This window comes from Notolepis coatsorum (genome assembly GCF_963971535.1).
Source record: "Notolepis coatsorum genome assembly, chromosome: 14".
Taxonomy (NCBI): Eukaryota; Metazoa; Chordata; class Actinopteri; order Aulopiformes; family Paralepididae; genus Notolepis; species Notolepis coatsorum.
The window spans coordinates 28,496,615-28,509,937 of record NC_140178.1 but is presented as its reverse complement, the minus strand read 5'-3'; the positions used below and the strand labels follow the sequence as shown (position 1 = coordinate 28,509,937).

At 47.2% G+C, this 13,323-nt stretch overlaps 1 protein-coding gene across 2 annotated transcripts in view; it reads left to right on the top strand.

Annotated features, from left to right (window-relative positions):
• The window catches only part of unm_sa1261 (un-named sa1261), a 40,158-nt gene extending 35,761 nt beyond the window's left edge, over positions 1-4,397 (top strand). For both annotated transcript variants that reach the window (XM_084328669.1, XM_084328668.1), the window contains exon 4: positions 1,694-4,397. In XM_084328669.1, the coding sequence (XP_084184795.1) occupies positions 1,694-2,506 (813 nt within the window). In that variant the 3' untranslated portion in view covers positions 2,507-4,397. The remainder of the gene's footprint in view (positions 1-1,693) is intronic.
• The last annotated feature ends 8,926 nt before the right edge of the window (positions 4,398-13,323 follow it).

Genomic DNA, 13,323 nt, shown 5'->3' with positions numbered 1-13,323 from the left:
TCTGTTATGTTAAGCTAAGAAATCTGCTAAGAAGCATATTATTTATTATTATTTTATTTCATTGGGTTTTTAGCCCTAGTTGCACTTTTATTGCAATCCCAGTTATCCCATTAGTTCCCCCAAACTTAGGTCTGTTATGTTAAGCTAAGAAGTCTGCTAAGAAGCATAATTATTTATTATTATTATTTAATTTCATTGGGTTTTTAGCCCTAGTTGCACTTTTGTTGCAACCCCAGTTATCCCATTAGGGGCGACAGTGGCTCAGGAGGTAGAGCAGTCGTCTGGCAATCCGGAGGTTCCCGGTTCGATTCCTGCTCCTCCCAGGCAGCGTGTCGATGTGTCCTTGAGCAAGACACTTAACCCCTAATTGCTCCCGATGAGCAGGTTGGCACCTTGCATGGTTGCCTCCGCCATCGGTGTGTGAATGGGTAAAATGTGAGTAACAAATTGTAAAGCGCTTTGGATAAAAGCGCTATATAAAAAAGCAGCCATTTACCATTAGTTCCCCCAAACTTAGGTCTGTTATGATAAGCTAAGAAATCTGCTAAGAAGCATATTATTTATTATTATTTTATTTCATTGGGTTTTAGCCCTAGTTGCACTTTTGTTGCAAACTCAGTTATCCAATTAGTTCCCCCAAATTTAGGTCTGTTATGTTAAGCTAAGAAATCTGCTAAGAAGCATATATTATTTATTATTCTTTTATTTCATTGGGTTTTTAGCAATAGTTGCACTTTTGTTGCACTTTTTTGTGTTTATTTCATGTTTTGAAAGATTGCGTATTACTGCAAATTTTTTTTTTTCCATAAATCATAGTGGTTCAAAATGTTGGGTCGCGACTTAATGACTAAGGAAAATGTTGGGTCCCGAGGCTAGACCAGTTGAGAACCACTGCTCTATATCACAGTATAACTTCGTTCAAAAGTGTGCCAGATTTCTAAGAGCCTTCCAGGCGAAAACCCAGCAAAAACACACCGTAAAAAACAGGCCTTAAAGGAAAACTCCAACATTTGGGGAAATTAGCTTAGAAATTAGATTTGCCATCTACCCTGGAGTTAGACAAGAAGATGCATACCTTTTTCTTCTCTGTGCATGCAGTAGGAGTAGGAAGACGTTGGGAACTAGGCTAATGGAGGAACCTACTTCCAGTGACTGACACTAAGCTAGGCTAACGGTGCATGTCTTCCTACTCCTACTTCATGCACAGAGAAGAAAACATTTATGTATCTTCTTGTCTAACTCCAGGGTAGATGGCAAATAAGCAAATTTCCCAAAATGTTGGAGTTTTCCTTTAATATGATGCGGGAAAACCACCCAATCTGGCAACAGCGAGCTGCCTGTCACGCGTACGCGCCTGTCACCCCTGGCTGTCGCACTAACAAATACGTCATCACAACAATGTGGAGCCGGCGATTAAAGGAGCACATACACATGATGTATTGGCAAAATTATTGTCAGATGTTAACAAAAAATTCTAAATCCACAACAAGGTTGTGTGTACAGTAACAGACAACGCTTCAAATTTTATAATAGCTCGCAGCAACATATTGAAAAAATAACTATAAACTAGTTCATTTTTGAAACCATGAACTTTAAACATTTTGAATTATGAACTGTGAACTGAACTAGTTCATGTAGAAAGTGAACTCTCCCAACACTGACCCCATTTGTCCTCTCTCTCTGTTGTCTAAAGGTGGGGCTCCCGGAGACCGTGGCCAAGCGCTGCATCCACCAGGTGACCATCGCTCTGGACTACTTGCACTGCAAGAAGCTGGTGCACCGCGACATCAAGCCCGAGAACGTCCTCATCTTCGACAGGGAGTGCCGCAAGGTCAAGCTGTCGGACTTCGGCATGACGCGGCGCGCCGGCTCCCCGGTGAAGCGCGTGAGCGGCACCATCCCGTACACGGCGCCCGAGCTCTGCGACGACACCGTGCGCCACGAGGGCTTCCGCGTGGACTACAGCACGGACGTGTGGGCCTTCGGCGTGCTGCTCTTCTGCATGCTGACCGGGAACTTCCCCTGGGAGAAGGCCATGCCGTCCGACACCTTCTACGAGGAGTTCGTGCGCTGGCAGCGCCGCCGGACGGGCACCGCCGTGCCGTCGCAGTGGCGCCGCTTCACCGACGAGGCCCTGCGCATGTTCCGCCGGCTGCTCTCCATCGAGCAGGAGCGCCGCTGCTCCGTCAAGGAGGTCTTCAGCTACTTCAACCACTGCTGGATGCTGGACACGGAGAACGGGAACGCCGGCGTTAACAATGTCCACGGACCCCCCGTGGACATCAGCTCCTCCTCGTCGTCCGAGGAGGACGTGTTGGTGGACAGACTGAAGCAGCAGAGCTTGTCCCCCGCCTGCGTGGCAGCAGCCAAGGGGAACATCCTGATGGACAACCACTACACCTCCATGTCCACCAACAGCTCCCCCTCCTCCACCGGCAGCTACGAACGTGTCGCCCGCGACAACAACAACGGCGGCGGGCGTATCCCCATTGAGATCTGTGTGTAGAAGGAAGGGGGAGGGGGTTGGGGGGGGTCGGTTACCTTCTAGGCTACGCGCGCACGTAACGTAGACGCAAACGTACGTGATACGAGGGTTGAGCGTACAACGGAGGAGCGTCTTCCTGAGCGGGAGAAAGAAGGGAAACAGGGAAAAGTGGGAAAGGAAACACGCTGGCTTGGTGCTCGGTGTCACGAGACATCCTCAAAGACCCGAGGCAGATGGCTGTAGCTTCACTGTGGATTTTTACCCATCCTTCCCGATGACAATGTACTACTCTTGAGGGAATGACAAGCAAGTCAAGACAATCACAACCTGTAGCCTAACTTAACATAGATGTGTGGTTTATCGTTAACGTACTTCAATGACTGAAATAGACGAGCTCACTGGACAAGTAAAAAAAAAAAAAAAAAAACGGAAACACTGATGATAGTGACCGAAGAAGGGACTAAAACAGTTGAGTTGAGAACATTATCCACAAGCAATACAGTATGTTCAACTTATTTCTTTTTGGAAACAATCCTGTCATCATCAACAATGACTTCCGAAACACAAGAGACTGAAATATTGAAATATGCAGTAATTGCATCAGTAAAAAGACTATTTGTGCATAATTATGGCCACACTGCAATGGTACAACTGCTGTCTGTATACTACACCATTTCGATGTTCGATAGATGTGGCTTTTCTGTAATGTATGTTTTTGTTTTAAGAAATGTGTTCATATTATTTATTAAAATATTTTTACTGTTACATTTCTTTAAGTAGCACCAGAGATCTGAAGCATATTTTAATACTTTTTCTTCTCCCTAATGTTTAATTTACATCTTTTTTTCCCTCTCTCATAAAAAGAATATTTATTCTAACGCTCCCAGAGTAGGAGCACTGATCTGGGTCAATGATCAGGAACCTTTATTCAATCAAACAAACAAACAAACAAACAAACAAACAAACAAACAGACTGAAACTGACTCTAGATCAGTGCTCCCACTTTGACGGGCTCTGTGAACACAGACCCTGCTTTAATTTTAGTTGGTATCTGTGTTGTTGATGTAACTGTGTGAGTCATGTCCTTCCAAATTAATAGATGTAGACAAACGAGTCGGTTCACCTTAAATGTCTCCTTTTTCGTGTTTGTGTACAGTAGCGTCACCGCACAATCTGAACGGCCGAGTGAGGACACGTCTCGTGCGTACGGCTGTTACATTCTTTCCGGTCCAGTAATTAAGACAGGGCTTACAGTGAGTTCACCTGGAAGACTGCACTATGCCGTGGGGCCATTGCCAACTCTCACTACTGCTACGGCTGCCTCTCCCGTTCAGTTCACCGTGATGCGAGTACAGGAATAATTTAGCGTTCATAATGCATCATTTAAGGCACCCCGTATGAACAAACCATTGAACCATTCACACTTGCGTTTATTCACCTACTTGGCAAGTTGGTTTTGTTTGCAAAAAGGAGATGGAAGAATACTGACATAGTATGAACGATGGGCTTTTTTTTATTTATTTTTGTAATTGCATGATTTATAAAGATAAATGGAAACTTGAACTTCAACATATGGATTGTGGAAAATCATATTGATGACTGTTCTGGAAAAAAGGACAAAAGAAATGCTTTATATTCAATATGCTGTTTGTTTGCTTTCAACACGGAGAAAATAAGAAGCTCTGTTTTTGGAATAGGTAGACTACCAAGCCAACCGTACCATAAACTGGAGGAAGCTACTTGAAATCCTTCCTCTTTGATTAGAGGAAAAGACGGTTCTGCTGCAAGGTTTTCGTTCAAAGGCAAAACTTTTGGCTACGGGGGAAAGGGTGGACAAACACGGATACCACAAACTTTTAATTGCATTGCAATAAAAAAAAGAGACAAAAAGGAAACTGAAACAGCTATCCACAGTACATTTTGGAATAATCTCTCTCTCTCTTTCTCTTTCTCTCTCTCTCTGTGTCTGTGTTGTGTTTTTCAGAAATGTTTGCATGAATTGATATTGCTCTGGTGGAATCTTGTTGAAATAAACACCCCTAGAGGCTAAACCTGTAGTAGAACTTTATCATTCTCTCAATAATAACAACAACAACCCATGATCACACATTTGAAGACAAAGGAGGTAGAGCAGTCATCAGGTAATCCGGAGGTTCCCAGTTCGATTCCCGCTCCCCCGGGCAGCGTGTCGAAGTGTCATTGAGCAAGATACTTAACCCCTAATTGCTGCCGATGAGCAGGTTGGCACCTTGCATGGTCGCCTCCGTCGTCGGTGTGTGAATAATGTGTGATGTGAGGAACAAATTGTAAAGCGCTTTGGATAAAAGCACTATGAAATGCACCATTTACCATTTTAATCACAAAACGCAATGTTGTTGTAAGACAAGGAAATAGTCAAATAGTTCTGCGCTAATAAGCCCATAACGCTCTGAACCCACTGAGGCATATTCTTCCCTGCTGGGCTGTGAGCCGTGAGCGCCTCTCAACAGCTCCGAGCGGACATAAGTACAGTAACGCACTCCCACGCAGGTGGGATTCAAGCCGTTTGACGCCCTCTAGTAAAACACAAGCTGGTTGTCGAGAAGGTTACTACAGAAGGTTAACCTTTCACTACCACACTACAGAAGGTTAACCTTTCACTACCACACTACAGACAGTTAACCTTTCACTACCACACTACAGAAGGCACTACCACACTACAGAAGGTTAACCTTTCACTACCACACTACAGACGGTTAACCTTTCACTACCACACTACAGACAGTTAACCCTTTCACTACCACACTACAGAAGGCACTACCACACTACAGAAGGTTAACCTTTCACTACCACACTACAGACGGTTAACCTTTCACTACCACAATACAGACGGTTAACCTTTCACTACCACACTACAGACAGTTAACCTTTCACTACCACACTACAGACAGTTAACCCTTTCACTACCACACTACAGAAGGCACTACCACACTACAGAAGGTTAACCTTTCACTACCACTCTACAAAGGGTTAACCTTTCACTACCACACTACAGAAGGTTAACCTTTCACTAACACACTACAGACAGTTAACCCTTTCACTACCACACTACAGAATAATAACCTTTCACTACCACACTACAGACAGTTAACCCTTTCACTACCACACTACAGAAGGTTAACCTTTCACTACCACACTACAGACAGTTAACCCTTTCACTACCACACTACAGACGATTAACCTTTCACTACCACACTACAGACGGTTAACCCTTTCACTACCACACTACAGAAGGTTAACCTTTCACTACCACACTGCAGACAATTAACCCTTTCACTACCACACTACAGAAGGTTAACCGTTCACTACCACTCTACATAATGTTAACCCTTTCTCTACCACAGTACAGAAGGTTAATCTTTCACTACCACACTACAGAAGGTTAACCTTTCACTACCACACTAGACGGTTAACCTTTCACTACCACACTACAGAAAGTGAACCTTTCACTACCACACTAGACGGTTAACCTTTCACTACCACACTACAGAAAGTGAACCTTTCACTACAGACGGTTAACCTTTCACTACCACACTACAGAAGGTTAACCTTTCACTACCACACTACAGACGGTTAACCTTTCACTACCACACTACAGAAGGTGAACCTTTCACTAGAGACGGTTAACCTTTCACTACCACACTAGACGGTTAACCCTTTCACTACCACACTACAGACGGTTAATCTTTCACTACCACACTACAGAAGGTTAACCTTTCACTACCACACTACAGACGGTTAACCTTTCACTACCACACTACAGAAGGTGAACCTTTCACTAGAGATGGTTAACCTTTCACTACCACACTACAGACGGTTAACCCTTTCACTACCACACTACAGACGGTTAACCTTTCACTACCACACTACAGAAGGTTAACCTTTCACTACCACACTACAGAAGGTTAACCTTTCACTACCACACTACAAAGGGTTAACCTTTCACTACCACACTACAAAGGTCTAACCTTTCACTACCACACTACAGAAGGTTAACCTTTCACTACTACACTACAGAAGGTTAACCTTACACTACCACACTACAGACGGTTGTGTGGTAGTGAAAGGTTAACCTTCTGTAGTGTGGTAGTGAAAGCGTTAACCCTTTGTAGTGTGGTAGTGAAAGCGTTAAAATGACACCAAATGTTATCTATTAAGCATTAAGACATTGACGGGAAAGGAGAATGCATTCGCCTAACGACAACATCTGCCGACAACCAGCACCAGCGGTAACCAGAGGATCTGCTTGGATACAGGAGCTAAAGGCACACACACACACACCCCAGCTATAGTACCGTTAAGTGCTGTCGAGCTGGAGAGTAACACCACCAGCCAACACCGGCCTTTCTGCATAGCAATTACTGCACACTGCTGCACATCTCCCTGCCGTCTCCCTCCGCTGAGCTATACCCTGAACACAAGAGGCAGGGATGGAGACGGACGCTTTGACGGATTCCATCAAAGCGCTCCCTCTATTTAACCCTTTCACTACCACACTACAGACGGTTAACACTTTCACTACAGATGGTTAACACGTTCACTACCACACAACAGAAGGTTAACCCTTTCACTACCACACTACAGACGGTTCTGTATCGTATGGCTCCGCTCGGCGTCACTACTGCACTGTACCTCGCTCGTGCACGCGCACTGAATAAAAAATTCCACAATGCACCTTTACATCCCAACATCCGTCTGGCCACACACCCATCAGCTTACCTACATAAGCAGGGGTGGGGCCACACACTCGCCTCCTTCTTCGCTTTCACCACAAGGAAGTGCCTTCGGTAGATCCCCACTTGACGAGGTTGCTAGTTGAAGAAAGTTGGAAAACAAGATACGTTGACATCATATTTTTATTTTCTCTCTCACTATTTTTCGAGAAAATACAGCGATATTGTCTTCGTTACTGGAGTGTCTGGAAGATGATGATCATTCTACACCTCCACCGGTTTTTTCGTATTAGGAGTTCACGCCGCTGACATGCCTCCCAACTACAATCCTCCTTGCTGCGGCTGGATGGGGTAAGACCCTCCAGCAACACAGCTGGACTGTAGGACGCACCGACTGTTGTGAGAAGCTGACTGTGGGTTCCAGGTTTGGTGAGTAATGTTTGCTTGCGAGCACCACTTGTCTGTTAGTGCTATGGGGGCTAGCTGACAATGTTTACGAAAACCGGACCCAGATTAGGGTCCTTCTGTTCAGCCTTTTAGGCGACGGCGGAGGATCTTGGTTTGAAGCCCATTATAGTCAACTAGTGGGCCACGACCAGTAACTGGTGATCCCAGGATTCTCTGGACGAGTGGATGCTTCTCTGTCACCGTGTAGGCCCCATCTTTCATATACAAATGAGAGTATACCCTCACAAGGAAATGTGGGCATGGATGTTCGTTATCGGGAGATCCATGTTCAAGTCGGCTACAGCCCAGATGGGACTTGTGCTGGCTCCGCCGGATGTCTGGTAAAATCACCATTGTAAACTGTGTTGACATCTCTTTTTCTCTTCTCTCTTAAAAGGTGAGGAGGGTTTCAGAACGGCGGCCTGTCTGAAGTGTGGCTTGTTATATCGTTTGTGTACAAGTTCGGGTGGTAGCTGCTTAGCAGATAGCTGCTTAGCTTGCGTGCTAGTTGTGGCCTACTGTGTTAGCCAGTCAGCTGTTAGCTGCGCAGCTGTTAGCTGCGGTGTTAGCTCGCTGTGTTTACCAGGCTAGTACACGTTAGCTTGCTGCTATCAGCCGAACGGCTGTTAGCTTAATGCTACACTGTTGAACGTTTTCTGTGACTATAACATGCCTTAAACACTCTGACTACGACGTCATCTTTGACAGAGGATGTTAGTCGAACCTACCCGGAGCCGGCCGGCGAGGACTGCGTCAACAAGGAGAACCGTAGCGGCGGGATGGAGCAGCGACGCTGCCCGTGTCATCAAACACAGGATGCTGTGTTTACTATCGGTGCCCTGTTAGAGACTGCAGTCTTGATCTGCGCTCTCGGTAGGAAGGTCCTGACCAGACCTTAAAACGCGTCTTCTTCCTTCCCTTCTAAATGTTTTGTAAATAACGATGTTTTCCAAAACGAGTGTTGCTGCACTACATTTAGGATACAACGCGAGTTGTGTGTGAATTGTCTTGTCACTGGTATTAGCTTCTCCATGCAAATCGGGTTGTTTGTTACAGATGTAAAAATGATCTGGTTTGTTGTGTTGAGAAACATCATGTGTGTTCATGTACCGTGTACTCACAACTAAGGGGGTTAAACTAACCTATAAAGCTATGCTTAGTGACATATGAGTGAAGAATGAATTCTTTTCTCAGCCTGTAATGACAATGAACAGTGTGTTCACATATTAACAGGTTTACCTGTTCAACTGGCCGTATTAAGGGTAAGGTAGGAGGGGCGTTCCCCCCGGTTCCCTGGGGACTTCCTCACCCTCCTCTCAGACATGTTGTTTACAATATATTGTGTCACTGTGTGGTGGGATACGATGTAACCCTTGGCTTGATTGCTGGGGTTGTGCTAAAACTGCTTGAGGAACTGTATTTTCCTAAAAGAAAAGATTGTTTGGTCACTTTTCGTGTGCTTAGTAAGGCCTGTGGCCGATACTAATCGAGAATTGTGTATTCTCTCATTATGAAAAACGGCGTTCCTCTGTAGAGTGTATTGCCATTTTTTGCGGTGGTAAAGGGTTGTGTGTATCTTGTGATCTACAACTGGGTTGGGTTGGCCACAGAAGCACATGTGTAAGTCTGGTACCGGGGCTCTTAAGGGGGCCCTCTCTATTCTGTTTTTTCCTTAGTAAAAATCAGATAGCAGGTTGGCACATGAGCTGTGTGAAGCTGTTAGACGCTTCATGTAGCTGACTATGACTGTGTCATACTCTTTTTTGTCGTTACATTGTATCATGGGTGTGGGGTCGTAAAGGGGTGAACTGGTAATCCTTTCCTCCCCTTCTTTGATGGGCAGGGGTTAAGACCTCCTGTCCTTCAAGGTTCCTGTCACGTTGCTGTTCGGCACGTTACAGGGTAAGGGGGGGGGGGGGGTTTCCTGGTCCCACGCCCTGGAATATTGGGCGTGTGCACCGCAGAAATTCCCCCGCCACAGAGTACATCGCGCGTCTCTGTTGGTAAGACTTCCGTGAGCTGTTCAGGTCCATATGATGGATCTGTTTCAGGGAGGGGTCAGGGCTCCTCCTCACGAAGCTCCTACTCGGGCCTTCTGTGAGTTAGGACTCTCCTTCCATGTGAGGGAGCCTCCTCAGAGTGCAGAGCCTCCTCCTCAGATTGTCAAGGTGAGTAGAACTCCAAAAAGGAGTCCTGCTCTATTGTGTGTGTATTCGATTCAATTCGATTATTGAGTGTGTATGGGTTCAGTGCCTCCTCTTCGGAGAGACCTAAAACCAAATTTTTACATGGCTCAATGTTGCAATATATTCTTTTCAATCTATACAGCTCGCGTGAGAAGTCTCTCTGGGGATTTCCGCCTCCTCCCTATGGGAGGGTGGTGGGATGTAAAAATGTAAAAAGAAATTACCCTCAGCCTGCGTCACAAGGGTAAAAAGAGAAAGGTACATGAAGCACGACGGCTCCGTGTCGTTCTCCCAGGCGACTTGGAGGAACAATGTTTGGTGTCTTGCTAGACTATCCATTGATGTGTTTGGGTCTCGACGCATACATAGTGCTGGCTCGGTGTGTTTCTGTTACAGGATCACACAGGGGCTAAGTGCGCCTTGGTTGCTTGTTAAAACAGCGTTTTTATAGGGCAACTGGGATGGGGTTTTGTCTCTTCCGAGCGCCAGTTTACTAGGTTGTCTCGATGAATTCTCGTTCATATCTGGGGGATGTTAACGGAATAGATCTGAACATAGGTAGAGGGGTCTCACGCCCTTGGGGTGTGCCACTGAGCCCGGTCTAAATGAGGACCGTCTGGGTGGCGCCCTCTTTTCATGTTTTAGATCGACACGCATACCTACCCCCTCTCCTGGAGTGGGCATGTCGGCGTGGTTAGGACACGGGACTGGTCTGGTCACGCTGGTCCAGGTCAGTTAACCCGTTGTCCGCCGGGGATGCAGATCTGCTGTTCTGGTACCCCGAGGGACTTGTGCTTTTTTCGGGGGGGAAAATGCCAGGTCGGTCCGGGTGTCACAGGGTTAGGCGCTATGGAGACCCTTGTTGGGTACATATTGTACTCTGCACTGTCGTAATGGCTTACGGCCATGCCAACCTGTACACGCCCGATCTCGTCCGATCTCGGCCACTACGCAGGTTTGGTCCTGGTTAGTACTTGGTTGGGAGACCGCCTGGGAATACCAAGTGCGGTGTGCTTGGGGCTGGCTCCATTCTTTCGCTCATCTCTCACGCGTGGCGAAGAGGGGGCTGTTGGGGTGGTCTTGGACCTCCTCTGGCAACCCTGTGCTATGTTTTTCGTCGACCCGTAGGCCCGGAGTTTTTTCTTGAGGGGTTATAGGAACAACCACCGCATAGGGTAACGACAAGGTGGTTGATTCCCTGGTGTGTTGGAGCAGTGTCAACTCCCGGGTTACCCGGTTGAGTGTGCCCCTGCACGTTCATGACGTCTGCCAATCATGTCAGCCTTCTCTGCCTCAACCCCTCTGGGTGGGTTTTTTTTTATGGAGGCTTGGTCATGCAACAACGCCAGCATACGCCCCTTCCGCCGGGGGGGCTGTTCTCAGCTAAACTCCTTTGGCGCCTGTCTCGTCCGCAGTGCTCCAGGCTCAGGTTACAGCCTGTTGCCTGGTTTCCCCGGTGCGCTGCCTGCTTCCGTTGGTTAACCTTTTTTGTGTGCTTACGGCCATGCTGACTGCCTGTTCTGCAGGGTCAGTGTACCAGGCGGTGTGCTATTGGGGGGAAAGGGCCCGCTCTTGGAGGGGCCTTATCCGAATACGCTGGCGATGTGGGGGGCGGTGTCACTAAGTGACCGCCTGGTGGGGTCTTGATGCCTGGCGTCATTGACCTCTCCGGGCCCCCGTTTTCCAGGGGATCCAGTCCCTTCAGTGGGTCTGGGTCTTCCTTCGCGCTCCGCTGCTACTTGCTTGGGTTTGTTCTTGACCCCGTGATTCTGGGGGCAGTAACGAGGTTGTTCCTTCCGTTCGTTCCCGGGTGGCATGCGGGTTGTGCGTGTGTGTAGTCGTGGGGTCAGGCCACGGTCTGCTCACCCTGTGCGTTGAGTTGCTTGAGTGCCTCTTCGCACGGTCGGATCCGTCGCCCTCCCGTGATCCCCCAATAGGGGGGGTGCCCTCCATTAGGGGGGGTCGGGGGGGCTCGGTCCTCCCTGATCTGATGGTTGTGGGGGGCCTCAGCGGGGTACATTTGTCGGCCGATGGCTCTCGCTCGGCCTCCCTTGTGCAGTAGTGACGCCGAGCGGAGCCATACGATACAGAACGTTAGGTTATGGCTATAACCAAGTTCTGTGAGTATTGGTGACGCTCGGCGTCAGACGCCACTGCGGCCCTTGATCTCGCCTTGTGGTGAAAGCTTGGGAAGGAGGCGAGTGTGTGGCCCCACCCCTGCTTATGTAGGTAAGCTGATGGGGGTGTGGCCAGACGGATGTTGGGATGTAAAGGTGCATTGTGGAATTTTTTATTCAGTGCGCGTGCACGAGCGAGGTACAGTGCAGTAGTGACGCCGAGCGTCACCAATACTCACAGAACTTGGTTATAGCCATAACCTAACGTTAACCCTTTCACTACCACACTACAGACGGTTAACCCTTTCACTACCACACTACAGAAGGTTAATCCTTTCACTCAGTGTGCGAACCATAGCATGGTCTTTGGGTGAGCCAATGAACCTTAATATTTTTTTGCGGGCGGGCGGGGGGGGGGGGGGGGGGGGGGGGTGCGCCTCGCAGGGAGGAGTCAGACTGTCGGAGGATACTGTGATCGCAGACGTTACTGTAGCCTTTAGTAGGCCTTGTGTTGTGTATGTATGTATGTGACAAATAAACCTCTTGAATCCTGTCATATATTCAATCAGTTTCAGTAACTACAGAACACATAATAGACAACTCACTTGTTGATGTTGTGGTCCGGCCGTCTGCACAGCACATTCCATAATAAAAAAAAGTATCCATTTAGTTAGATAGATTATAGATCCAACACTGTCTACAGTATCTCGTGATTATCTCTCAGACTCCTGTTCTGATACGACCGCAGCAGGCGCCGGCACGGTCACCGGGCGTTGTCAGAGACATAATAGTCCCCACCACAGCAGCACCAGCAGCAGGTGTAACGGCGTCGCCTGTAGATGATCCCGCCTCCTGCTGCTCTGTCAAGTCCATTGACTGCTTCACTTTCTTCGTGAAACCAAAATTGGTTAGGCTTACTTGTTGCATTTTTCGTTTAGACATTATCCATTCCTGAGTGACCTTATTTACCTGTCAAAACTATCACTGTCAACAAGTCACAGGTTACAACGTGGGTCAAGTTTGATTTGTGCCGTGCGTGCAGGCTGCAGCGCCGCCTCGCTCCGAATGGTAATTGCAAGAATAGCATGCATGTTGCCATAATACGTGTGTGAATTAGTGCGCAAATAATTAATCATACATGCAAAATAGCATACGTTTATTATTATACACGATGATGATACAGAAAATTACAGAAAAATTAGAAATGCATGGCAAAAGTAGCATTTATTTTCAGTAATTTAGAGACCCCCCAAAAATTCACAAATCATGTTTTCAGGGGAGCTGATGTCTGATCTAAGGGAGCCATGGCTCCCTTAGTGGATCGCACCCTGTACACAATGAAACAATATCTTTATCTATATCTTTATCTATATCAA